General features: G+C 30.9%; 3 protein-coding genes across 5 annotated transcripts; all 3 read right to left on the reverse strand.

Annotated features, from left to right (window-relative positions):
• Window positions 1-205: 205 nt before the first annotated feature.
• On the reverse strand, window positions 206-10,416 carry LOC119676769. Of its 3 annotated transcripts, XM_038088040.1 has the most exons (5): window positions 10,310-10,416; window positions 6,860-7,333; window positions 6,304-6,769; window positions 6,127-6,208; window positions 206-1,406 (listed from the first exon to the last, which is right to left on the reverse strand). In XM_038088040.1, the coding sequence occupies exons 2-5, from the start codon at window positions 7,272-7,274 to the stop codon at window positions 327-329; spliced, it is 2,043 nt and encodes a 680-aa protein (XP_037943968.1). In that variant the 5' UTR covers window positions 7,275-7,333; window positions 10,310-10,416; the 3' UTR covers window positions 206-326. The 3 variants fall into 3 exon arrangements, with proteins under 3 accessions (XP_037943968.1, XP_037943956.1, XP_037943961.1); XM_038088028.1 differs by having other exon boundaries at window positions 6,304-7,333; XM_038088033.1 differs by lacking the exon at window positions 10,310-10,416 and adding an exon at window positions 8,717-8,844 and having other exon boundaries at window positions 6,304-7,333.
• Window positions 10,417-12,530: 2,114 nt separating this feature from the next.
• On the reverse strand, window positions 12,531-17,257 carry LOC119676809 (translation factor waclaw, mitochondrial). Its single transcript, XM_038088071.1, has 8 exons — window positions 16,910-17,257; window positions 16,508-16,856; window positions 16,234-16,452; window positions 15,904-16,172; window positions 15,364-15,851; window positions 14,864-15,309; window positions 14,653-14,806; window positions 12,531-12,927 (listed from the first exon to the last, which is right to left on the reverse strand). Exons 1-7 carry the CDS (start codon window positions 16,975-16,977, stop codon window positions 14,681-14,683), a joined length of 1,965 nt encoding a protein of 654 aa, XP_037943999.1. The 5' UTR covers window positions 16,978-17,257; the 3' UTR covers window positions 12,531-12,927; window positions 14,653-14,680.
• Window positions 17,258-18,193: 936 nt separating this feature from the next.
• LOC119676819 (histone-lysine N-methyltransferase SETMAR-like) lies at window positions 18,194-25,139 on the reverse strand. The gene is made up of 2 exons (XM_038088081.1): window positions 24,748-25,139; window positions 18,194-18,296 (listed from the first exon to the last, which is right to left on the reverse strand). The coding sequence occupies exons 1-2, from the start codon at window positions 25,093-25,095 to the stop codon at window positions 18,249-18,251; spliced, it is 396 nt and encodes a 131-aa protein (XP_037944009.1). The 5' UTR covers window positions 25,096-25,139; the 3' UTR covers window positions 18,194-18,248.
• Window positions 25,140-25,415: the final 276 nt, after the last annotated feature.

A 25,415-nucleotide genomic window follows, 5' to 3' on the forward strand; every position in this document is an offset into this window, starting at 1 on the left:
TAATTAATATAATTTAACAACTTCCGATGTTAAATGCCAAAGTTTTTTTATTAAATCAGAACATAATTTCGCTCTAAGGTGGGTACAATTATATAGTCTAAAACTAACTCTAGAAAACTGTCTCAATTATTTGCCAAAACAGTTTAATTCTAATACTTTGATAACGCCTTATGAAAAATACTACTTTCAATTAAAAACGGAATTAAAATATTTCTTATTTTAAAGTCACTAATTTTTATTTAAGGCGCATATTATATGTATATTTTACAATCCATATTTATAAAGGCTCTCGGTTGATAATTCTAATAAATATGACTATATGCACACTAGTTTTTTAACTCAGTGCGATTAGCAGCAACTTCAGCTAATATAAATAAATCAGAGGTAGGTAATATATTATCCATCCCTTTGCCAGATAATTCAGAAAGTGTTTGTGGCACGAATGATGAAACATTAGCATCTGTAGTTGTTGCCTCCTGAAAGTAGTAAGGGTCACTGATAGCGAAATGATCTGCAGGTAGTGGAATTAATGATGCCACTTCATTTTCTATGACATTCACATCACGTCTAGTGATGCTTTCTTTACGAGCTTTACGTTTTTGGCTCCCGACAATTTGTTGTATATTTGTCCGGGTATTAACTCCATTCTTAAGATGTGGCGATAACGTTACAGTACGTCCAATTTCCGTTTTATTATTGGAAGCATTACTTGAATTTCGTTTTTTTCCACTTAACTTTTTTTGTTTTTGATTGATACGTTTGCGTTGTAGATAAGCATCTAAGCTAAGAACTGGCAACTGCTTTATTTTTTCACTCAAGTTAAAACTAAATAATTCAAATTCATTTATACTGTCAGATTCTGAAATACTGCGCCGACAAGTACTTTTGCGACTACAGGATACTTCATTTATAGAAAATTTATTATTTCCTTGTCCAAGTGGTGAAATGCATTCATAAGCAATATCATTATTTTTTATAGAATTTTCTTCGCTGCCTTCAACTGCTTTGGACGATTTTACTTTTTTAGCAATTGTGATAATTTGTCCCGAGTTAACAAGTTCTTGGTATTTCTTTCCTTTACATGAACGTCCTAATTTCTTTGGAGTTAGGTTCTTATCACTACTATTGCAAGATATACTTTGGCAGTTATAGTGTCTTTTTTTGGTAGCAGACGTATTGCTGATACTGTCAGAAGGTTCGATTAATTGTTTGTTGATAATAAGATTATTTAAAAGTCCCATTTGTGTTTCATTCGCTAATTTGAAATCAGTTGCTATTTCAACTTCTACATCCGACTCTTTCGATTGTTCAATATTGAATGTGCGCGCGTTGAATGAACGTAATGATGGCGCTGGCAGTTTATACCATTGAAAGTTTGGATTAGCAGAGAAAAACGCATCCTTATTCTGTAATTAAATAATACTTAGTTTAAAAACAACAGTTTTTTAGTCACTTTATTTAGGTCGTGTGCGAGTTAGGCTAAGTTGCGTTCTAAATGAGGGAAATTCTAAGTTGTGCCGATAATGTCGTGATGTGTCGATACGTGTTGATAAATGGCTAAATGTGTGCAGTGCAAAAAATCCCAAGAAAAGTCCCATTTGGTTTAGCATCAACTTAGCCTAACTCGCACACGTCCTTAGATACAAAAAGGATACTTTCCCTATTTTCATAAATTCTGGAGATAATTCTTTTGGCGCAGAAATATAAAGAAATATGAAATATGAATGGAACACAAAGTACCAAAAACAAACACAAAAAAGTTTTCATTTAAAAACCCTGGACATTACTTAAATAGTTTATTCAAATTGCCTACCCCATTTATTGGAACATATGTATATGTAAATAAAAATTAATACATAATATAGCTGAAGTTGCTAAAAGAGCTATAAGACGTAAAAACAATAATAGCTTGTTTGTTTTGTTAATAGCTTGATTGTTTACAAAACTTATTGTGCTCCTTGAGAAAACGAAATAAATTATTTTTAAATAAAAATATAAATAAAAATAATAATATAACGCCAAAAAACCGCGTTTATTTGCTAGTTGTAAAAATGTTCTAATTTTTTTGTGAAAACCATTTAAAGCAGAGATATTGGGTACGACCAGGTATCTTCAACAGAAAAACCAACTGTTAGGTTTCATAAAGCATAATTTCACTTCATCAAAATAATAATAATAGATGCTTTCGGCATCTTTTACATGTAGCAAAAAACTCGCCTAAAGTTGCAAAACAACAACACTACCTAAGCATCTATAACCTACCCACTTTTCTGTCTAAACACCTAAATATTACGAACGCAATAAACGAATTATTGTAAACCTCTATTAGAAATTTTAACCAATAGGCGTTTTCGGTGGCTCGAAAGTGTGGCAAAATAGGCATGCTGGCGTATATTCGTTAAGCGAGACATTGGCATCACTGTTGCAATCTGTCAAGCATTATGCTTTGGCAAATAGCAAATCTTATATATGTGCGCATGATGCAAGCAAATTACATTTCGTATAAAAATAAAAAATTAATAAAAATTTAAAATTAAAATTATTACAGAATTAAAAGGAATGGTGAATATGGAAATTTTGGAAATTTCAAAAAAAAAACACTGAAATTTTTCTTTTTCCCAAATTTTAAAATTTTTGAATTTTGTTTAAATTTTTGTTTACATATGATTTTTGACATATGATTGCAATATTCGTTGGATTTCCAATGTAGCTTTACAATAGTTCACTTATTGCGTGGGCAACACTTTTTTCTTTACTGGCCGAGGTATGTGGACAGTATACAACTATTGGCCTAGACAGAGAAAATAGTGTTGTTGTTTTGGGTACATTTCGGCTAGTATACGTCAGAATAGGCCATCAACTTTCTGTTTTTTACCATACTTGCGAGCTACCGAAAACGCCTAAAATTCCGGTCATATGTTAAAAGATTGTAAACAAAAATTCATGAAAAATTAAAAAGTTTCAAAATTTGAAAATTTTGGTAATGAAATATTTTCAAAATATGCCAAATTGTGAAAAATAAAGATTTTAAATATATACAAAAATTTTTAGGAGTATGTGCAGAATTTATTGAGAAAGGATATTTCAAAATTTCTTCTCATTCTCAACATTGTTTTTACTTCATTATTCATTTTAATATTAGCTTTGTTTTTTATTTTTATACAAAATGTAATTTGCTTGCAGATATGCAAGATGTGGGATTCGATTCCGCGACTGTGAAAAAAATGTTACACGAAAACGAAAAACTCATTTCTCACCGCAGTTTACACTTTCTTGTAGAATGGTATTCCCCAAGTGCTAGTGAATTTTTCGTGCTGAATGCATTTTTGACAGTTGTCAGTGAAGAAATTTGTATTTACACTGAATAAACTCAGTTATTGAAAATAAATAAGTAAACAAAATGGGAGACATATTACTAATTATAATGCAATTTTATAATAATAATATATTAAAAATTTTTATTTTATATTTTTATGATTTTTTTACAGTTCTTATAACTTCTTACAGTTCTTAAAATTTTATTATCGTTAGAAAACTCGATATTGATATTTGAGTACAAACTTTTGCTCCTTTTGCTCCTTTTGCTGGCTTGTTACTTTTTCCATTTTTAAAACCGATAAAAAAATAATAATACAAGTTTGTATTTAATTTTGCACAAAATTTCGTATGTTTTTTTAAAAACTCACGGCCAAATACACAGTGAATAAAATTCACTATTCACATTTGAGGAATAGCAAAATCAAAATGTAAGCATATTTTTGTTTGTACAGTTGCGGAATAGACCCCCTGCTCTTTGCGAAAACATAACATTTGACAGATTGCAACAGTGATGTCAATATCTCGCTTAGCGCTTATTGCATGTAACTTCCTGTTTTTTGCCACACTTAAAAGCTGCCGAAAGCACCTAATATTCAGCTGTTCCTTTAACCAACCAATGTCGAAGCAACAATATAATTAGCTATATTATCATATTATAAGCTAATATGAGTTACTTTATATCTCATATATATAATTCTTCTGTACGTGTGTTGACAGTGAACTTCTCCTAAACGGCTAAACCGATTTTGATGAAATTTTTTGTGTGTGTTCAAGTGGATTCAAGGAAGGTTTAGATTCATAATTTGAGCCACTAAATAATGTCTTTTTAATTAATTTTTTGGTATCCATATACATTTATATTAGAAATTTAAAATTTATTCATGCTTACTTTGATTTGTTTCAAAAGTTTAAAATCTCTAAAAACTGTATAATAATTAAAAAAACGTTATCCAGTGGACCAAATTGTGAATCTAAACCATCCTTGAATTCACTTGAACACACATAAAAAAGAAAAATTATATATTTTAAGATATAAATAACGTACAAAAAAAATAATATGAATATGAGTCGGATATCGACTATTCGTCACATTCACGAATTGTAATCGGTGCTATGAACAAACAGTGCCAACACTGTCATGCACTCAAATACAAAGGTGAATCGGCCGGTTTCTGCTGCGCATCTGGAAAAGTTGTATTGCCACCATTGAATTCGGCGTCAGAACCATTAAAAGCACTATTGGCTGGATCTACATCTCAATCTAAATTGTTTTTTCGTAAAATTCGCAAATTCAATTCGTGTTTTCAAATGACATCATTTGGAACAACAAAAATCGTTCAGAATGAGATTGGTCGCAATTTTCAATCAACGCTTAAGATTCAGGGCCAAGTGTATCACCAAATTGGTTCTTTAATGCCGATGCCCAATAATGATCCCAAATTTCCGCAAATCTACTTCATGGGTGATGAGAAGCAGCAAATAAACGCACGTTGCCAGTACAACCATATCGAGCAGATGGAGGAGCAAGAAATTCTGGGTATTTTAGAAACGTTTTTAAAAAATCACAACCAGTTGGTCCAGTTCTTCAATACCGTTTCAAACAGACTGCTAAACGACAACTATACAATCGTCATCAAAGCAGACAAAGTACCATCTGGGCAGCACGCGGGCCGATATAATGCACCGGCTATTAATGAAGTTGCAGTTGTTATGGTTGGCGACGCATTTGAACGTCGAGATATACGAATACAACGCAGAGATAACACAGTGCATACGATTGCAGACAGTCATCGCTCTTACGACGCTTTGCAATATCCATGGATATTTTTTTTCATTTAAAATGTAGTGCTTATAAGGATTTGAAGTAACATGAAAATATTTGTAACATAATTAATGCATGTGGACTTTTTGTAGTTCAAAAGAAAAAATATTATAACTCAGCTGAGCCAGGAAAATTAATTTTAAGGGGAAACAACGTTCGCCGGGTCAGCTAGTACAATTATATATTTAATGTCGAATTTATTGAGAATGCACATAAGTGCATTGGTAGAATGCACTTATGTATACCCAGTGTAACTCAAAGTTACTGCGAGTAGTAACAGACCTACTATTTGTTTTTGAAAAATCTCATTTTTCTTTTATATATTTCTTCATATTTGAGTTTTGTAATTATTTTTTTGGTTGTAATCATATTATTTATTTAAAATATATTTTTTTACTTCTGCTTTTATTTTTATGAAATAAACCTGACACAATTGAAATCCCATCTTATGTTAACATCAAATAAGAAGTGGCAAAACTTAAAAAAATATTTTTAACTGCACATTCTGTTCGTGACTTTTATTTTCAGCGTAAATGCAGTCGATATCTTATTTCAAAGGTCGAATAGGAAAACGGTGTGTGATAAATTAAATTAGGTTTTTCAAAATTCATCTAGAAGTTTTTGAAAAAAATCTGCTTTAAACTAGCACTTTAGTACAAATGCATATTACACACGCATCATATTAAGGCAAAAATAATGGACTGAAAACTGATATGATATGATCAGCTCAAGAATTCACTTGAATAAAATTTTATTTTTGGATTTGAAAATGTAATCATTTTTACCACTGTTTTCTATGCGGAATAGGTTTCTTTTCATAGGACATAAAATTCTTAATTAGGACTACGAAGCAACTTGGGGCAACCATTTTTGAGATATCATACCTCGCCCCCTATCGCCCTATCTTCGACTAAAGTCTACAAAAAGTATTCAGGAAACTATATGCATATATAAGTACATAAATAAATACATATACAAGCTTATACCTGTTGTGCTAGGTTTGTGAAATGGTTTTTTTCATTCGCTTCGAGTGTTGCCCACCAGTCCCCTAGTATTTTTGTTATTGACCTGTGTAAATAATGATTGGTTATTATCTGTAAGCTTTGTATAGCAGAATTGAACAAAAAACTTACTACGTTTCATAAAAAAAATATATAACTTACCTATTTTCTAAAGACTTGTATCGTTCTCTCACAACAGCTCGATGCCTTTTACAAAATATTAGAAATGCATTCATGGGTCTTCTAGCATGATATTCTGGGGGAGTATGATCAGTAATGGGAGTAGCAGTAACTTTTTTACTGAGGTCTGTCTTTAATATGTTTTCGCTTGTGTCTTCAAAATTATTTTCAGTCTCCTTAGTCACAGCATAATTAGCTTCAATTTTGTTTTGATTCTGAATAGTTGTTGAACTTGGCATGTGGTTCATAAAATAATTTTCAAAGTTGGTATCCAAATCAACAAATTCATCTTCATCTCCTTCATCTAAATCCTCATCCTCCTCATCTTCTTCATTACTAGAATAACTGTAATCTAGTTTTGCATAATTATGCACATCTTCGATCTGACGAAAAGCATTCTCTTGATGCTCATTTCGATTTATTGGAGATTTAAGTTCTCCCCCATGTTCTGTCTCATTTTGTTCATTTGTTTTATATATAAATTTGTTTTTAAATTCAATTATTTCGTTATTGTTATTATTATTGGTACATTCCTTACCGGTGACTGAAGTCGTAGCGACTCTACGACTCAATATACCCGTACGGCGCCAAGCAAAAAAGGCACTATCGTTTTGAATATTTTTTGGTATCATATTTGGTGTTTTTTTCTCGTCTGGACTGTGACTTAATAAAATGGGATAATTATTGGTGTTGGTTTGTAGACGATGATAGGTTGGTATGACTGAATTTTTGTTAACTGAGACATGTTTCTCTGAAAGATCAGAATTCGCATCATTTAGTGCAAAGTGATTTTGTACAACATCAAAATTGTAGTTGGAATAATAGGTCTGTGATATATTTGAAAATGTTCCGAAATTCGTTGTTTCCAATGTGACAATTTGAGTTGGTAGTAAGTCGTTCTTATTTGTATTATTGTCTAGGCAAACCTCCACTGAATTCGCACCATTAATCATGATCAGCTTTTATTAAATAGTTCGTTTATTACAAAGAGTTCGTGTGATAACATAACAAACTGTAAAGAGATCGATTATTTACTATTTTTTCATTACGTATAGAAATCACATTTGTAAGTCTTTTAAATTGAGATAATATTCAAGGGGCTATTAAAAATAAAAAAAATTTTAAATTTTCTTTTTAAAACAATGTAGTTCGGAGTATTATTAATTTAGAAGGAAATATACTTGTAACAGGCAGATTCTATGTTCAGTATCAATTCAATCACAGATTACTCAGAATGCCAAATTAGGTCTTGACTTAACAGGAGCGTTAGATAAGGAGTAAATTATAATCCACTTGCAAAAAGTGAAAAAAGTTTTCCGGTTTTGAAATTTAGACTATAGTTAGTTTTTATACACATAAAATATCTAAGTAAAGTATATATACTAATAAATCTTTAATCTGTAACCCTATGAACAAAGAATTTAATTATTAGGGTCTTCCATATTTAAAAAAATATATATATAGGTATAAAAACAGCTATGTAGTAAATAAAATAAATAATATTTTTGCTTTATTTAATAAGGGATGCTTTAGTAAAAATAGAAATCGCTCTGAAAATTGAAATTAATTTAGACTTTGGAGCTATAATTAGAAACTAAATTCAGTTTAATGTTTCTGAAAACAGACATTTCCATGCTTTGAAAATTGTGACAGTTTACTGTTTATTTACTTATGATTCAGTAAAGAGCAGAGATGGGTTAATATTTTTTAGAAACCTGAGTTAAAATTTTTTAAATTGGTGTTCTTTAAAAATGTTCCATAAAAAAACAGTTCCAATTTCCGCTTTGTTTTAAACATTTAATTTAAATATTACATAAACTATATAGCTAAAATAAACATATTGAATATCGGTTAATGCCCAATAGTTTGTAAAAAAAAAGCGCCTAATATTTTTGTATATCGCACTTCAATATATTTTAAAATCTATAAAAATCAGTAGTAAACTATTTTTCCAGTGTGCCAGGTAAACGTTACAAAACCATTCACAAAAAATACAACGCTTTACTGAATTTATAATTAAGAGTATATTTATTCTCACCGGCATGATTTATAATTTCTATGAAACACCTATTATTTGTAATCCTCAGCAACAATAAATTCTTCACCTCTTGCTCTTTTTTTCTTATTCAAAGATAATATTCTGAAATATTATCATGTGAACTTTCTTATATATCGGAACATGGACATGATCAGTCGTATGCATTCATTGGTGTTTTTAGCTCCAATGAGGATTCGGCAGGTTGCTTAAATTGAATTGAGATTAATGCATTCCCTACCCTTTGCGTTTCAGCATGAAAATATTGTTAATGGTCAATTCAATTTCGCTAAAATCTCTACGTTTGCAAGCACTTGAATTTTATGCTGTACAAGCTTTCAGCAGATAGTGCATACTTACATAGTTTCCACGGTAAGCATATGTAAATCTTTCGACGCTTAATCTAGAATTCACAAAATCATTGCTTTGTTGAAGATATTCTAGTTTTGCAGCAAGGGTCTAGTACAAACAAAGCCAAAGTCAATTGTTATTTCTCAACCCATTCCAAGAGAATTCTTTAAGTATAAAAATTAATAAACTAGTTCGCTTACAAGTGAAAAGATTTCGCATAAGATATAAATCTGTCTACACTCCTGACTTCCATGGATATTATTTGATCCAATAAAAAGCAAAATGTTGACATTTACGACATATAAGTGTGTAAGTGTGTAGTGGATCACAATTTGAATGGCTCATATGTGAAGTCGTTAACATTTCCCAATTTGCGGATATGGGCCATATCTTAGTTACTGATTCCCTACCGCTTAATAAGTAAAACAACTAAGTTACGAATGAACAATCAAAATACACATTTGAAAAATAAAAATAATTAAGAAATGTTAATTTAATTAATTATAATTAGTAATTAAATAATTAGTATTTTTAGGGCCAAAAATATTTTAAAGGAAAGGTCAATATATTGTTTAATTTTTATATGTACCCAAATCGTTATAAGATTTATTTAAGGTTAAGTGTGTAAGTAAAATCGTTAATTTTCTGAAATGTTCTTTACAAGACCAGTCGGAGTTTTGGTGTATAAAAATGTATCTGCATATGTAAATATAAGTAAACATAAGTGTCACATCTACGTTTTGTTTATAAAATTTTTCTCATTGCTTGTGTGATAATTTATTCTTATTTTCGTCTTTTAAAGTTTTCGTTCCACTTGTTTTATTTTAGTTTTGTTTGTTTGAGTTCATTTCGAATAAAAAAGAACGCAATTTAATTTTTACTTTCGATCAGGTCAGTAGTCAGTCGATATATTATTATGCAAAGCTATAAATGGAGTGTTATGTGCTCTCAGTTAGGCATCCATCACACAACAACAACAACAACAACAACACACACACATACACACGAACACAGTTATAAGGGAGGATTGTGTTCTCACATTCTAACTCATCGACTGAACGACCGACCGACCGACCGACCGTTTTGTTTTATGCTTGAACTTGATTTTGTGATTTTGTTTTAAATATTTTTTGTAGTTTCTTTATCTGATTTTCATTTTCTATTTTTTGCTGTTGCTTTTACTTTTGCTTTTGCTTTTGTTTTATTGTGAAAACAAAATTAATGAAAGCTTTTTCAAAAATATTTGAAAACAATACAGCGTACGCAGAAAGATATGGTGGAAGATAGATAGATAATGGAACAGTTTCGAGTTCATATTTTTTAAATTAAATATTTATTAAAAATAATGTAGCACTTTATTCTACAAATAATTTTTCAAATTTTTGTTTTGCTTTACGTATTTGTTTTCAAATTCATTTTATCACTGAACTTTGTGAAAAGCTTTTTAATCAGCTGATGACGTTTAAGTTATTTTCAATGCAGTTTAAATCGCAATTAATTACATATTATAATAACATTTTATTCGGCAACTAACTAATCGTAGATTGAATTTTTTATTCTTTAAAAAAAAAAAGTTTAATTTAAATTTTGTTAACTAATTACCAGAGCGGATGATGTCAAAACAAGAATGATACTCGCTTTACTATTTATTCGCATTGAACTTGTTAGCTGCATCTCAGGCGCACGCACATATGCACACTAGACACGTACACACTATCAAACATGGTATGTAGCTTTTGATTGCGGTTCGTACTCGTCGAATATGTAAATATAGTAAGCTTTCTTGCTCAGTTCCATTCAGACGAAGAAACTTTCACGTCAAATTGCTGTATTATTGGGAAGTAAAATTCTCTACGTTGCATTTTGTTCAAACTTTCAAGGTCACTCGGCGTGAGTGCGAATTGTCGGTCATTTGGTCGTCAAATTGACGGCCACTCCGTTCCTTTTTTACACACTTTTTAGTGTTGGTTTGAGTTTGTCAATCCGTCTCTGTTATTGTTTTTTCATGTTTTTCAGGGTCACAAATATGTTTTCTTTTCAAAGCCACAGAGGAAAGTTACGATAACTTCTTGATATCTCGGGTTAAATGGTTTCATGCACGTACAATACATGCAAATAAAATTATTTCTCTGCAAATCAAATCTTCTTACGGATCTTTTAATTATATAATTTCTGATTACTGGTATTTTCATTTATTTCACAAATACTGAAATACAAAATTATTATTGCTAACGATCTAAATTCTGTTTTTGTTGGAAGTACATATGTATGTACATAGGTGTTTTCCTTCCCTATTTGCGTATTTTTGTATATTTTTAAGTTGATTTTGACAATTAAATAAATAACAAATAGTTAATTAGTTCACTATTAAAAACCCATTTTTAAATGTTTTCAATAATGTGCTTATATATGTTCATTTGTATACATATATATGTATACATATGTATAAATGGAGAATGGAGAACACTAATTTTTTACTAACAAGTCATAAGAAATCACAAAACGACGGTCTACGTAGAAAACTACTGGATGAATATACGCGTGATCGTACATGGTTTCTTGTTTTAGAAGTAATTCAAATATACCTCAAATGCCTCAAACTTAAATAGTTTGTATAAAGGTGTTATGAAATGTTGTTGATATAATTAATTTGCAACATTACTACTTGCAGGAGAAAAACATAATTGAAAATCTTTTCAATAACTGATTACTATAGTAAATGATAACGTATTCAGATGTTATCCTTCAGATGTACAAAACAAGTTAATAAATTTATTAATAATGATGGAAATAAAATTTTAATATTCACATAATCATATATTTATTGCCATTAATTTAATAATTCGTCTATTTTTATTCATTTCATAGCTGAAGGAAGGTCTATGATGTCAGTACTATTAAATAAATAATTAATTTTAAATGTATAATTCAACATAATAAAAGTTACATATACATACGTAGTTGCATTTTCGAAGCGTATTTACCTGTTGTACATTGGAACTACGACCAGTTTGTTTGTGGGGTTGACTTGAACTAAATTTAAGGAGCCAAGCAAAAGCTATCCAAACCAAGATAACTATGCTAAAACTTGCGTTCTTAAGATAAGTGTGGTGGTGTTTGTCGTATCTAACTTGATTTCTATAAGAGGAACCATAAGCGCAACATTGTTCATCAAGTAAACATAGAATGCTGTGTGCAGCTTGATTATAGTGTTTATAGCTGAATCATACAAACAGTAAGTTAGCTTCAGTGCACTTGAAAGAGTATAAACAGGAAACGTTACTTTGTGTGTTGGATAAATTTCTAAACAAAAACTGTGATATTGCGCTTTGTCTTGTACATATTTCCTTTAATACAAAGTAAGACAAAACGTAATTTGACAAAAGTGTGGAATAAATCTACATAATATGTCCAACTAAATCGATTCGAATTAACGTGAGTTAAGGTGTCATATAATCGAGTTGAATTTAACATACTATTAGTTATAAACACGAATGTAGTTTAACTAGGCCTTGTCTAAGATTGATCACCCTCTTCTTATGTTACATACGTATTCATTACTTACTACTTTCTTAATAAATCTTATTTTTATATATATTTCAATTTTATTGAGTATACCATCAAATGTACATACAATTGGTTTGTATGCCATTCATTCGCGATATTTTAATGATAAAAAATATAATAAATATAAACAAATAAAGAAATAAAAAGTACTACATTGAAAATTACTCTGAACCCTTGACAACAGGGATTGTGATTTTAATTTGACGACTTATTGCTTCGTTTTTTTTTATAATATAACAAAACCAAAAACTCAAGGTTTATTATTTTACCAACGCCTTTATTGCTCGAATTCCCGACTTTTTTGCTAAACTGAGCTCATATGGCAACGCTTACATAACTTTTACATATTCACTTACAAATTTAACCAACTTAAATAAACTTAAACAGTTTTTATATTTTATTATCGAGTACACATACCGTCAACGTCATCAAAACAGCTGATAAAGAGCTTAAGTCAGCTGTTCATCTAGTAACAAAGTTGGCGGAACAGTGAACAAGAGTAAAGCCAAAAAAATTTACTTAATATATAAGTTTTTCCTGGAACTGAGGTAAACGTTTGCATTGTTGTACTTTGTGATCGTCTGCCACCACTCTAGATTGTTTGTATTGGCGCTGAAGTAGCGCTTGCCACAAAGAATTTCAGTCTGTAACAGCTGTGAATACAAAAAAGCACAAGTTAGAATATGAGATATATATTAATGTCCAATGTATTTTTTATCTAATGCACTTGAAAATGTTTCATAACATCAAACTTTAATATTTGCTCTTTAATATTAAATTAAGGAAGAAATTAAATCCGTCGATTATTATCTAACGCAGTCGAACCCTATTTCAAAATCTAAAAAGCGAATTATTAGTAAAATACATAAATCTACTTTAATTCTACTATAATTCATATTATATATGTATGTATTTTTGCAAAATATATATTGCCTTACTTTCCATTTATTATAAAATTATTTATATATTAATAAGTAATTAAAATGTACGTTAAGATTTATCATAATATGAACTGTGAAGATCTCAGCATATACTAAAGCTATATACTCTTATCTATAATTGTAAATTAAATTCTTCCATTTGAATATAAGTAAATAAATATCTTTCATCAGCTGGAAAGTTTTTATGGGTTTTATATACCTTTTATATACCTATATTATTGTCTTCTATATATTCGAGTGTTATTCTTATTCTGATTATGATTATAAATTTTATATACATATAGCAATTTCGTGTTCGCAGACATAATTAAGATTATTGAGGTAATTTAATCAGGAAAGTTTGTATCTAATAATATTAAAATATAAATAGTATTTAAATTATAATAATATTAAAATAATAATAATCTTTTTTTAAGTAATAGGACTGTTTATAGAAAATATTATTCTATAACATCTGTATGCTCCTTAAAATCCTGCGGTTTAAAGAACTAAACTTCACCAGCAATTAGAATTAGAATGCATAGATAGAAACTTCTGTATCTGTAAACTTCTGTATATATATAGAAATACTCCAAGATATATGGTGTGCTGGAGCAGTATATCCATTATAGTTTGTAAAAGATTTATTTACTAAATTCTTTAGAATTTAAATATATTTGGTTAATAACCAAGATAACCAAGATCAACTCAAAGGTCTGCAAGAACGATTATGTGGATGAAGTATCATGGATTATACCTTTTTCAGCTGCTGAAAATACTAAGTTCATTTTGTCTCATTCAGCGATTTATTGTTTACATGAAATTAAATGTTCTGTCTCAGCAAAAAATTGGATTACTCGTAAAGATTTTTGTGTGAAGATCAATAAATTCAGTTTCACTTTTGACGATGAAGATCGACTATTGCAACAACAAAATGCTGTTATGAGGATGATCAAGCATGTCGTGCGTACATATAACATATTGAGATTTAGGTATTATTTCTTCAACCAGCTTATATAAAATTATCATTTACTCATGACTTATTCTTGTCGAATTTATATAATTTGACAAAACTAAAAAAGACGCTTGCGTTGTTGATTGGCGATAAGAACAGTTCAAGAAATACGATGAGAGCTACGAGTCTATGATCGTGACCGTGAAACAAATAGCAATCAACTGCAAGTGTATTATATGATGAACAACTAATCCTGTGGCAATAATGTAAATAATAAATAGGTATTCAACTATTTTAATACATATACAGTAGGCTACAACAATAATACCAACAACATATACGAAGTTACTTATATATGTATTTTAATTAAATATTATAGTAACTACTTTTCTTATTTCAATAGAGCAATTTACAATTTTGAAATTGAAATTTTTAGATAAAAACTGTTATGAAATTTGGTTATATATTTGTTTATATATTATTGGGTTATAATTATTACTTACTTAATATCGCAATTGCATTAAGAAGGCATTAGCGTTTCAAAACATTTATAAATGTTTCATGCGGAATACGTATATTTGCAAACATGCGCATTTTTTTCTTCCCCTCCGTTTGTTGTCTCAGCAACTTCATGCGTCGCGTTACGTCTCCGCCATACTATATATATTTATATAAATAAACAAGTGATTGAGAAAACTTTTCTGATAAACATACCAATTTGGCAGTCACATCCTTCCGATATGCTTTGATGGTTTCGCGTGCCAAAACTTTACCTCCAACGCAAGCTTGTATTGCAATTTGAACCATCTGTTTTGGAATCTGTTCCTTTAATTTTGTTACTATATCGCGTGCAATATTATTAGCTTTCGACGCATGTACAATACGACTCAACTCTTCAACAAGTCGATTGTTAATATGTATTTCAAGTCGTACAACGTGGGTTAAATGGTAACCATAATCTTCGTAATTGAAACTAGCATATCCAGAACTGACAGATTTTAAGTAGTCATTGAAATCCAAAATAATTTCACTTAAAGGCATAATGTAGTTCATTAAAAGACGATCGTTATCAATATTTATAGAACTCATTTGGACGCCACGTCGATTTGTACATAAACCAATAATTTCACCTACATACCTGGTAGGCGTTATAATTGTACCTGAAATATTTTTAATTGATTAATATAGTTTATAAGTAATATATTACGTCATACCTTTTACAAGGGGTTCGTAATATTCTTTCACATGGATTGGCTCCGGAAATAAAGCTGCATTTGAAAGCTCTAATGTGTCTTTTCCTAGTTGCTTTATCATTTTAGGATTCTTAAGTACAATTCGATACGTTACAGATGGTGCCGTTATTATAGGTTCTGCTCCATACTCCTGCTCTAAGCGCTGACAAAAAACTTCCATATGTAAAAGTCCTAAGAACCCTAATCGCCAACCTTGGCCTAGGGCAGGGCTAGAATCAATATTTATTGTCACCGCTGAATCATTGAGAGCAAGTTTCTCAATTGCGCTACGCAAATGAACGTGTTTCGATTGATCCGCCGGAAAAACGCCAGCAAATACCATTGGTTGCTGCGGCTTAAATGTGTTAACGGAAGTTGTTTTCTGATTTTTAAGATGTATTGTATCACCGATGATAGACTCCTTGCTGTTACGCATATTACATGCAATTAAAGCCACTTGTCCAGCTGATCTAGTGTAATTATTAGAGCTTTGAACAGTACAAATTAATTGTTGGTACCTACATGCAAGTAATACTTTGTTCCGCAGGCCTTAAAACTGAAATATTTTTTACTGAATACACTTTTTTAGTTATCATTGATTGAATTTCTTGCCCTACATTTAATTGGCCATCCAATACATATATAAGGTTTAAAGCACCTCTATATTTATCAAACCAGCTGTCAAAAATAAATGCCCGAAAAAGAGATGTACGATTAACTTGTGGGCATGGAATTACTTCAATTACTCTATCGAGAACGGCAGAGACACCTGATCCCAATTTAGCGGATATCTGCTTTAACATATGAAGAAAGAGTTAGGATAGAAGTTAGGAAAAATTATTACGAACTAACCTTTAAAACAGAGTCTGGTTCAATATCAAAAAGATATTTTAAATCTTTGCAGACCATTTCAGGATTTGCGTGCTTCATATCAATTTTATTAAGTACCGGTATTACCTCCAATCTTCGAGATTTCGCCAAATGGTAATTTGCGACTGTTTGCGCTTGAACTCCATGACATGCATCTACAAGCAAAATTACTCCATCGCACGCCGCCAATGATCTATACACCTCCAAATAAAAACGCAGTTGTGTAAAATCTTTATACGCTCATAAAATATTTTACCTCGTTGGAGAAGTCAACATGGCCCGGCGTATCAATCAAATTCAATAAATACTTTTGATTATTGTACATATAGAATATAGATGCAGTTTGGGCTTTTACTGTTATACCACGCTCTCGTTCAACTTGTAAGCTATCCAGTACTTGGTTCCCAGAGTTCTGAGATATTGCCCCAGTAATTTCGAGAATACGATCTGCAAGTGTGCTTTTTCCATGATCTACATGAGCTATTATACAAAAATTACGAATACGATCTATTGGTATACTTGAGAAATCTTGTGAAGTATTTTTTGTCGCAACGTCGGGTGCGGAACATAACATACGGCACACATGTGGCTTGAATGAGAGTGAGCTAAAAGCTTTGCTCAAATTTTGCGATAGTAAGAATTGAATAACTTGCCTTACCAATATTTAATGTTCCAGAAATTAATAAACGCAGAATATTTTTGGCTGAAACTTAATAATTTATTCATGTTAATGCGACCACATACTTTGCCACTGAAGTCAGCTGTTCGAGTTCGAAACGTGAGACAAGGTAGCGTGGGCGCTAAGTTCAGAATGGAATTGGAACATTTTTCGCCGCATGCGAATTTGTGTAAATATGCATATTGTAAATATGAAAAGGCTCAATTCGTTGGTAAGTACCGTAAGAACTTAAATAGAAACTAAATGAAATTTCGCTCTACTCTAAAGTGTAATCAGTCCGTACGTAAGCACATGATTTTGTGTACATTTGAATAAATAAAATGTTTTCAAAAAGTGCACCTAAAATAATAAAAATATTTTGTTGAAAATTAAATACAAATATTGTTATAATAACAAAAGCGAACTTTGTTTATTTCGTTCCTATCAAATACACTGGTGTGGTTGGTTGACCTTTCGCTTTGGCTTACGTTCGCTTAAGTTCTTACGGTACGTACCGACTAACTGAGCCTTAAGAATATATATGTACATTTAATATAAGATTTCATAAATTAATACATGACTTTTATTTTATTTTTTATATTATAATTTAAATATTTTTGATATTTAATAAAATCAGATATTAAAAATTAATTCTAAGAAACAAATGAAATTATCTTTACAAATGTATATATCAAACTTTTTACATAAAAATCATACGTTATGTAAAAATCGAGCTTCTTATATACATGACCCTAAAAAGTCGTCATTAGTATATTTATAATATAAAATCCAGAAAGAGTTTGACTTCGTGACATGTTTTGTTCAAGAAGTTAAAATAAATTTAAAAAAAAAAAAATGATATAGGTAAAGCTTGATGGACGTAGCTACAACATACATATATGTATGTAAATATATATTTCAATTCAAAAAACATCGACAATTCACATTAAAACATAAAATAAAAGATGCATATGAATACAAAAAGAAAAATGTTTTTATATATATACAAAATATCAATATGTATAGTAGATTTTATGAAAAAATTATATTACAAGAACTTTTTAAAGAAATTGTGTTACTACTTTGTAAATAATTTAAAACAGCATTTTCTGATATACCATATTTGAAAGAATATAAATAATCTTTCTAAATAATAAAATGACAACAAAAGACTTAATAAATATAAATATATAATAAGTATATAAAAATAATCACAAATTATAACATTTTCCAAATAAGGTAATTATATTTAAAATACAGTAATACTATGTTTACATTGTGAGATCAAGAGAACGAAATTAAGTTAATCTGCATTTTTTATCTCCATCGTTGACATTATTCATTGGAGATTAATATTGCCGTATCTCTTGTTGTGTTTGATAAATTTCTGTAAATAAAACATTTAATTACAATTTTGCACAAAAAAATTGTAATAGTAGTAGTAGTAGTAGTAGCTTTATTTTTAATTCATTTTAAAGTTATTATATTACATCGAAGTTATATAATAATTATAATACATATAATTATAATAAATATACATAAAGCTTACAGCTATGGCATTTTAGCCGTCTGCCGGAAGTTTAGATTAATCTAATAGCTAATTAACTAATAACTAATTAATCCAATTTTTATAAATATTAAATAGGTATTCTTGCTTATGAGCTCAATACAAAATAAAAATTAAATTAAATTACTTTAACAAAAATAATAGATTTTATATAAGTTAATTTAAAAGTCTTCATTAATAGTATTTTGCCTATATTTAAATGTAGTTTTAATAAACGCCGTTAACAATCTTCAGTTGGGGCCATTCAGTAACCGTATGGTTTCATTGACATTGAGCGCGGGTTTACCGAAGTACAGCAATCTATGTTCTTTAAAAATTGGGCATTCACCTACTAAGTGTATAACATCGCCTTTCAATTTAAGGTTGCATATCGTGCACAGCGTGTCTAGACTTTCATGCGGTACGTAGCACAATCGTAGGAGCTCGCCGCGGGTTTTGAAGATTGTCCTTATTGTTTCTAGGTCATATTGCTCGTGAAAGTAATTATTGACACCTAGATCATAATTCAACTTACTATATGCATCTCTCGATATACTGTTTCTTGCCGTTTCTACAAAATTTCTTCGTTCTTCAATACTTAGTTTCGTTATTATATTTTTTTGCCACATTTTCCAGTTTTCATTAATACTCAAATCATTAGTTATATTTAACTCGGATGCCAGATTTGACCATTTTTCAAAAAATAATGTTTTTTCATTTATTAGGTACTGCGCTAATGTTTTTTGAATCCTATTGTCTGGCAAATTCCTAACACGATTGATGTAATCAAAATGCAATTTTAATGTTTGGGTATATAGCGTCGGTAGACCAGTTTCTAAATGCACCATATAATTTGGGGTATTTTTCGGCAAACGAAACGTTCTCTTTATATAAAATGTCTGCAATTTTTCTACTGCGTCATATTTATCAACACCCCAGATTTGCGCTGCATAATTTAGAACTGACTTAACTGTGGCTTCAAAAACTTTGTATTTTACGGGCAGTGACACTTTCGGATTTCCTAAGACATTTATCCAGGTACAATTAATAGCCAATTTAGCTTCCTTTAACTTCTCGTTCAAGTGGTTATCGAATTTTGCGTTATATTTCATATTTATTCCTAAATATTTATAATTATTAACCACTTCTAATTGATCATCGTTAAGGTACCATTTTTCATCATTTCTCAATCTTCTAGCATGTTTCCTAAATACCATCACTTTTGATTTGTCTGTATTTATAGATAGTCCCCATAAGTTGCAATATCTATTTAATTCATCTATCATATTTTGTAACATTATTGGAGAATCTGCAAACAACACAATATCATCAGCATATAATAGTACTTTTAGGCACATATTGGCAATCGTAACACCACCAGAAAGAAATTTATTTAAGTCATCAACGAACAGTGCAAACAATATAGGGCTTAAGACACAACCTTGTCTCACTCCGGTACACGTTTGGAACCATCTCGATGTACTTCTTCCGTCCCATACTGTTGACTCATTGTTGCAGTATAGACTTTGCAGTATTTTCAAAATTTTTGTTGAAAGACCCAGCTGGCTTAGTTTGTAAAATAGTACGTTTCTTTGTATTGTATCGAAAGCAGCTTTAAGATCTACGTAAAAAACATATAACTTTTTGCTTTTTGCAATAAACTCTTGCGCTACACTAGTGATGACGAAAATATTATCTACCGTGGAGTAACCTTTTCGAAATCCAGCTTGAAATTCGCTTAATATGTTGTTTTGATCAACCCAATTTTTAATTCTGTTATACAGGAGTGTTGTAAAGACTTTAGCTGATGTATTAAGAAATGCTATTCCTCTATAATTTGCTACATTATTTGGGTCACCTTTTTTAAATAGGGGAAATGTTATGGCTTTTTTGTAACTATCAGGTGGGGCTGCATTTTCAAATATATGATTGTATGATTCAGCCATATGCTCTATAAATTGTGGCGTGGCATATTTTAAAAACTCAGCTGGAATTCTGTTTTCACCTGCGGCTTTGTTATTTTTTAAATTCTGGAGCACTGCATAGACCTCTTCAATCTTTATTGGAGCATCTAACGCTTCATTTATTACATACGGCAGGGCATAACTGAAAGACTTGCTTACTATATTGCTATTTAACTGGATTTTAAAATGTGCCGCCAAAGCTTCGGCGTCCACTTTAATTCCTTTTATGTAATCTGCACGATTTATTTTTTTAACTCCACTCCAAAATGATTTACTATCAGCTGCTTGGGATATCGACATTGCCATTTCATTGAAATATGACTTCCTTTTCTCATCACACAGCTTTTTGTATTCTCTGTTTACATTTTTGTATTTCTCTAAATCAGCTATATCACCACCTTTTTTAACTGTTTTGAGCCATTTAAATGATTTCTTTCTTGCAGTTTCACATTCAAAATCATACCATTTTTGTTTCCTATTTATACCCGCCGAATTACCCTGAAACGATTTTGCTGCTTGTTTTACACAATATTGAAGAATGTCATCTCCTTCCTTCGACGCAAATGTACTACCTTCGCATGCATTAAGGGATTCTACAAGCTTTTCTTGGTACAGATCTTTATATTTATCTTTCCATATCAGTTTCGGTAGCAACTGCATTTTATTTTCATTTGAATTAGAGGCATCTAGATTTACCATAATTTCCAGTGGCTGATGATCCGAGTATATCATGTCACGTATTTGAAACTCTTCAGTTATTATTAACCATACTCCTTTCACAAAACAATAATCTATCGTTGACCTTGCTACACCTCTGATAAACGTAAATGTACCCTCTCTGTCGCCTTTAGTGCGGCCATTTAACACGGTGACACCAAATGAATTGCAAATTTCTAGTAATTGTTTTTTCATTTCTATCTACAATTGTATCCATTGCTACTCTGTGGCCCAATAATTCAGTCCACTGCATATTTGGGCTGAGTTCCAGACATTGTTCTTTGCCTATGCGTGCATTGAAGTCACCTATTATCATGACATTTTCGTTCTGAGCTTCCACTAATATTTCACATAAGTTATTGAGATCATTTAGCCAGTTATTGCAATTTAGGTAAACTGGGATTAAACATAACTTTTGATTATTAGTGGTTATCTCGATTATTGTTGAGTTCATAATGTGCTTGAACACCACAGTACCGCAAAATTGCAATTGCTTTCGTACACCATACAATTTGCCTCCACTGGCTCGACCTCTATTTGTTGTTCTTGTTGCAGGCACCCAATGAAGATTGTATTCTATAAATGTGTTTTCAATATAATCTGTCTTACTTACTAAAAATGTTTCAAATAATACAAATATATCGAATTTTTTAACATACTTCATAAATTCTATAAACTTATACTTATTTGCTAAACCAGCTACATTATACGATAATATTTTAAATTTATATGCTAATTTAGTGTCTGACCTGGCGGTATTTGCATTTTTTTCAATTTTTTGTTTGGCATCTTTAACGATTTCCTTTTTTACTAACAGTTTTTTGGCTGATTTATTTTTTTAAAAAGCTTGTTTTTCTCGAGCACTTCTTCCACTTCAATCTCACCATACAATTGCTTTAATTGCTCAACAGCGTCACCATCTTTGCACTTTAGTTTCTTGTTTTTATCAAAGTGCATCCATTTTCCTGATATATTTATACTGTCATTTTTAACATAAATACAAAAAAATTGTAATATAAATTTAACAAATAGTTTTAAAATAATAATTTAACAAATTTTAGTAATAATTATGTACAAAACTATTAATAAACAAATTTATTAAAAATTTACTTCGACTTTTTCAAATTTTCAATGTTTGTTTTAAATAGATTTTGATATTTCTTTCTCGTAAAAAAATTAAGCCATTAAGCCATTTCTGGAGTTGCACAGAAAAATAATCACCATTTCTAAAGAGATTAAAAATTAATCTCGTCCAAAACGAGATTAACTTTTTTATGGGAAATCTGAGATTAAACAACGAGGTTAATACTTTAATGTCGGCTTTTGCTTTAATCTACTTTTAATCACATAATGTGAACGCCGAATAATGTTAACATAATCAAACAATTAATTCTGTCTGAAGTAAATAAAAATGGTTGAAGTCTGAGGAAACATGTGTTGGAAATACTATATTAGTAACGGTAGGTAGCCATTGCGTGAGGATTGAACCTACTAAAATCTCCTGTTAGTTTTAAAAACGAAAACATTTCTAGTGACCAGGTCAAAGGAAAGGAAAAATCAAACGATCTTCGCTATCATTAATCAAGAATTGAAAAGCCGATTGGAGGTGATCGGAAAAGCTGAAAACAAAAGTTAAAACGTTATTTCGAAAACCATTGGAAAAAGAGAAATATTCGGTTTCGCTAACAATAAATTTTAGCTTACTAGCAATATATTTTTTATACTCATTATTGATATAGTGAACATCTAAGAACATCTACATTATAGAGAACATCTTGAAGGAAAGAGCAGGAATGGAGCTGCGATTATAAACAATATTTCAAACAAGTTGTACCTAGGCTGAACCACTCTGTTTAGGTCGGTAAGACCGGTGACCCACTCAAAGGGTTCAGCCGAAAGTGAAAGCTTTTTGTAAGGATATATCGGTAAAAAACACAACACAATTTCAACAAAATCCACAAGCTGTTAGTGTAAATAAATATATGTTGTGAAGTATGCATTTTATAGGGCGTTTACATTGTGTGATTAAAAGTAGATTAAAGCAAGAATCGAGATTAAAGTGCTAATCTCGTTGTTAATCTCAAATTTCCCATACAAAAGTTAATTTCCTTTTCATCTTCAGTACGAAGATAAGTAATGATGATTACTTATCTACGCAACTTTACAAATGGCTTCATGTCGTAGATTTTTTGTGCGATCTTAAAGAGATGTCAAAATCTACTCAAAACAAACATTGACAATTTGAAAATTGAGTGAAACTACCATTAAATTTGTTTAATAGATTTATGGATAATTATAACTAAAATTTGTTAAATTATTGTTTTACAACTATTTTTTAAATTTTTATTACAATTTTTTTATACAAAATTGTAATTAAATGCTTTATTTACAGAAATTTATTAAACAGACGAAACAAAACACAACAAGAGGAACGTCAATATTCATCTCCAATATATAATGTAAACGGTGGAGATTAAAAATGCAGATTAACTTAATCTCGTTCTGTTAATATCACAATGTCAAAAACAACTGTGGTTGCGCTACTCCGGTGTTTTCCATCATGTCATAGGCAAACGTCATATATTAGTATGAATCCAGTAATTTCAGCAAAAATCAAATTTTAAATAATTTTAAGAAAAAAAAAGCACACAAACAAAATCCAAGCATCACATTCAAAAATATTGTCTCACCTACCCATGCATATATATATTTAGTAAGTGTGCAATAAAAAGAAGAGTAGAAAAAATTTACCAAGAAACTTACATACGCATGAACTAGAAGCTATGTGTGCATTTGCTCTGATATTAGAGTTTTTTTCTATATGATTTTGTCCAAGCAAAATACAACATATTCGCTATTGGTTTGATTGCTGACTTCACTAACAAAATAGCATTGATCATACATAAAATAATAAGTTCGATTGTTTATATGTTTGAACAGACATGTTTTTCCCATTGCGTGTACCTTTTCAGAATTCATGATTTTTTTAACAGAGGCAAATTACATGTCTTTATATTTCTATGTTTTTGGCATAACTAAACATTCTGGCGACGAAAATTGTTGACCGCGGATTTTTTTTTGATGTGCGGGAATAAAAAGAAGTCATTGGGTGCCAAGTCAGAGCTATACGGCGGATGACCAATCAATTCAACGTTTTGGCCGGTCAAAAAGGCGCTGGTTTGAGCCGATGTGTGAGAGCTCGCGTTGTCATGGTGAACAATGATTCATCTTCTCTTGTTCGTTTTTCGAATTTCTCCGAAGACTTCAGGCAAACAAATTGTGGTGTACCATTCAGAAGTGGCCGTCCTTCGTTGCTCAAGCGGAACAGTCGCCACATGACCAGTTTTGCCGTAGAAATAGGCGACCATTTGCTTCGAAGTGCTTCTTCCACGAACAACTTTCGTTGGATTTGGCTCGTCTTCGAAAACCCACATGGTCGATTGTTGTTTTGTTTCGGGCTCATACGCATAGATCCATAATTCGTCACCGGTGATCTTATAAACGTCTTTTGAAGCACCGTGAACGTATTTTTTCAACATTTCTTTACACCAATCGACACGAGCCTTTTTTTGAACGATTGTCAAATTGTGCGGGATCCAACGAGAACAAACCTTTTTTACGACCAGGTGTTTATGCAATATCGAATGTATGCTGATGGGAGAAATGCCCAAGGATGCCTCTATCTCACGGTATATCACATGACGATCTTGCATTATCAGTTCACGCACGGCATCAATGTTCTCTGGCACAACGGCCATTTTTGGACGACCTTCACGGAATTCGTCACTGAGCGAGTGTCGGTCACGATTGAATACATTAAACCAGTTTTTCACAGTGCTATAGGGTGGTGCTTCATCGCCATTCAAAGATTTAAGTTCATCAATGTAGTCTTGTCGTGATAATCCACGTCGAAAGTTGTGAAAAATGATCGCACGAAAATGCTCACTTGTTAATTGCATTTTTTGACAGAGATGAGTTCTTCAAGTCTCTGTAAATAAAACAATTCACAATTCAATGACAACACGTTCTGAGTGATGTTATGCTAAAAAATGTCAACCTTTTCAATGGAAATGTCAGATTGCACCTGGCAACACTTAGTCTTGCCTAGGCCAGAAATGCATATAGCAGCCCTCGTAGATCTCGGTTTGAGAGTTGCTAAAAAACGATTATGCCTGCACCTGCACCAATTAGGATATGTTTTCGTGGTACTACTATCGAACGGTACTATACCAGCTTACCTGATTTTATAAGATCTTGAATGTGGCCACTGACCAGTTGC

Source organism: Teleopsis dalmanni, chromosome 1 (assembly GCF_002237135.1).
Source record: "Teleopsis dalmanni isolate 2A chromosome 1, ASM223713v2, whole genome shotgun sequence".
Lineage (NCBI taxonomy): Eukaryota > Metazoa > Arthropoda > Insecta > Diptera > Diopsidae > Teleopsis > Teleopsis dalmanni.

What these genes read in the sequence shown, in the direction of transcription:
- LOC119676769 (XM_038088028.1), bottom strand. Translation starts at nt 7,274, where the DNA reads ATGATTAATGGTGCGAATTCAGTGGAGGTTTGCCTAGACAATAATACA. An exon ending in TACAAGTCTTTAGAAAATAG is followed by an intron (nt 6,209 to 6,303) that starts GTAAGTTATATA and finishes TTATTTACACAG; the next exon opens with GTCAATAACAAAAATACTAG. An exon ending in TCACAAACCTAGCACAACAG is followed by an intron (nt 1,407 to 6,126) that starts GTATAAGCTTGT and finishes ATTTAATTACAG; the next exon opens with AATAAGGATGCGTTTTTCTC.
- LOC119676809 (XM_038088071.1), bottom strand. Translation starts at nt 16,977, where the DNA reads ATGAATAAATTATTAAGTTTCAGCCAAAAATATTCTGCGTTTATTAAT. An exon ending in TTCTGGAACATTAAATATTG is followed by an intron (nt 16,857 to 16,909) that starts GTAAGGCAAGTT and finishes CAAAGCTTTTAG; the next exon opens with CTCACTCTCATTCAAGCCAC. An exon ending in TTACGAACCCCTTGTAAAAG is followed by an intron (nt 15,310 to 15,363) that starts GTATGACGTAAT and finishes AAAATATTTCAG; the next exon opens with GTACAATTATAACGCCTACC.
- LOC119676819 (XM_038088081.1), bottom strand. Translation starts at nt 25,095, where the DNA reads ATGCAATTAACAAGTGAGCATTTTCGTGCGATCATTTTTCACAACTTT. An exon ending in AACACCTGGTCGTAAAAAAG is followed by an intron (nt 18,297 to 24,747) that starts GTTTGTTCTCGT and finishes TTTTATTTACAG; the next exon opens with AAATTTATCAAACACAACAA.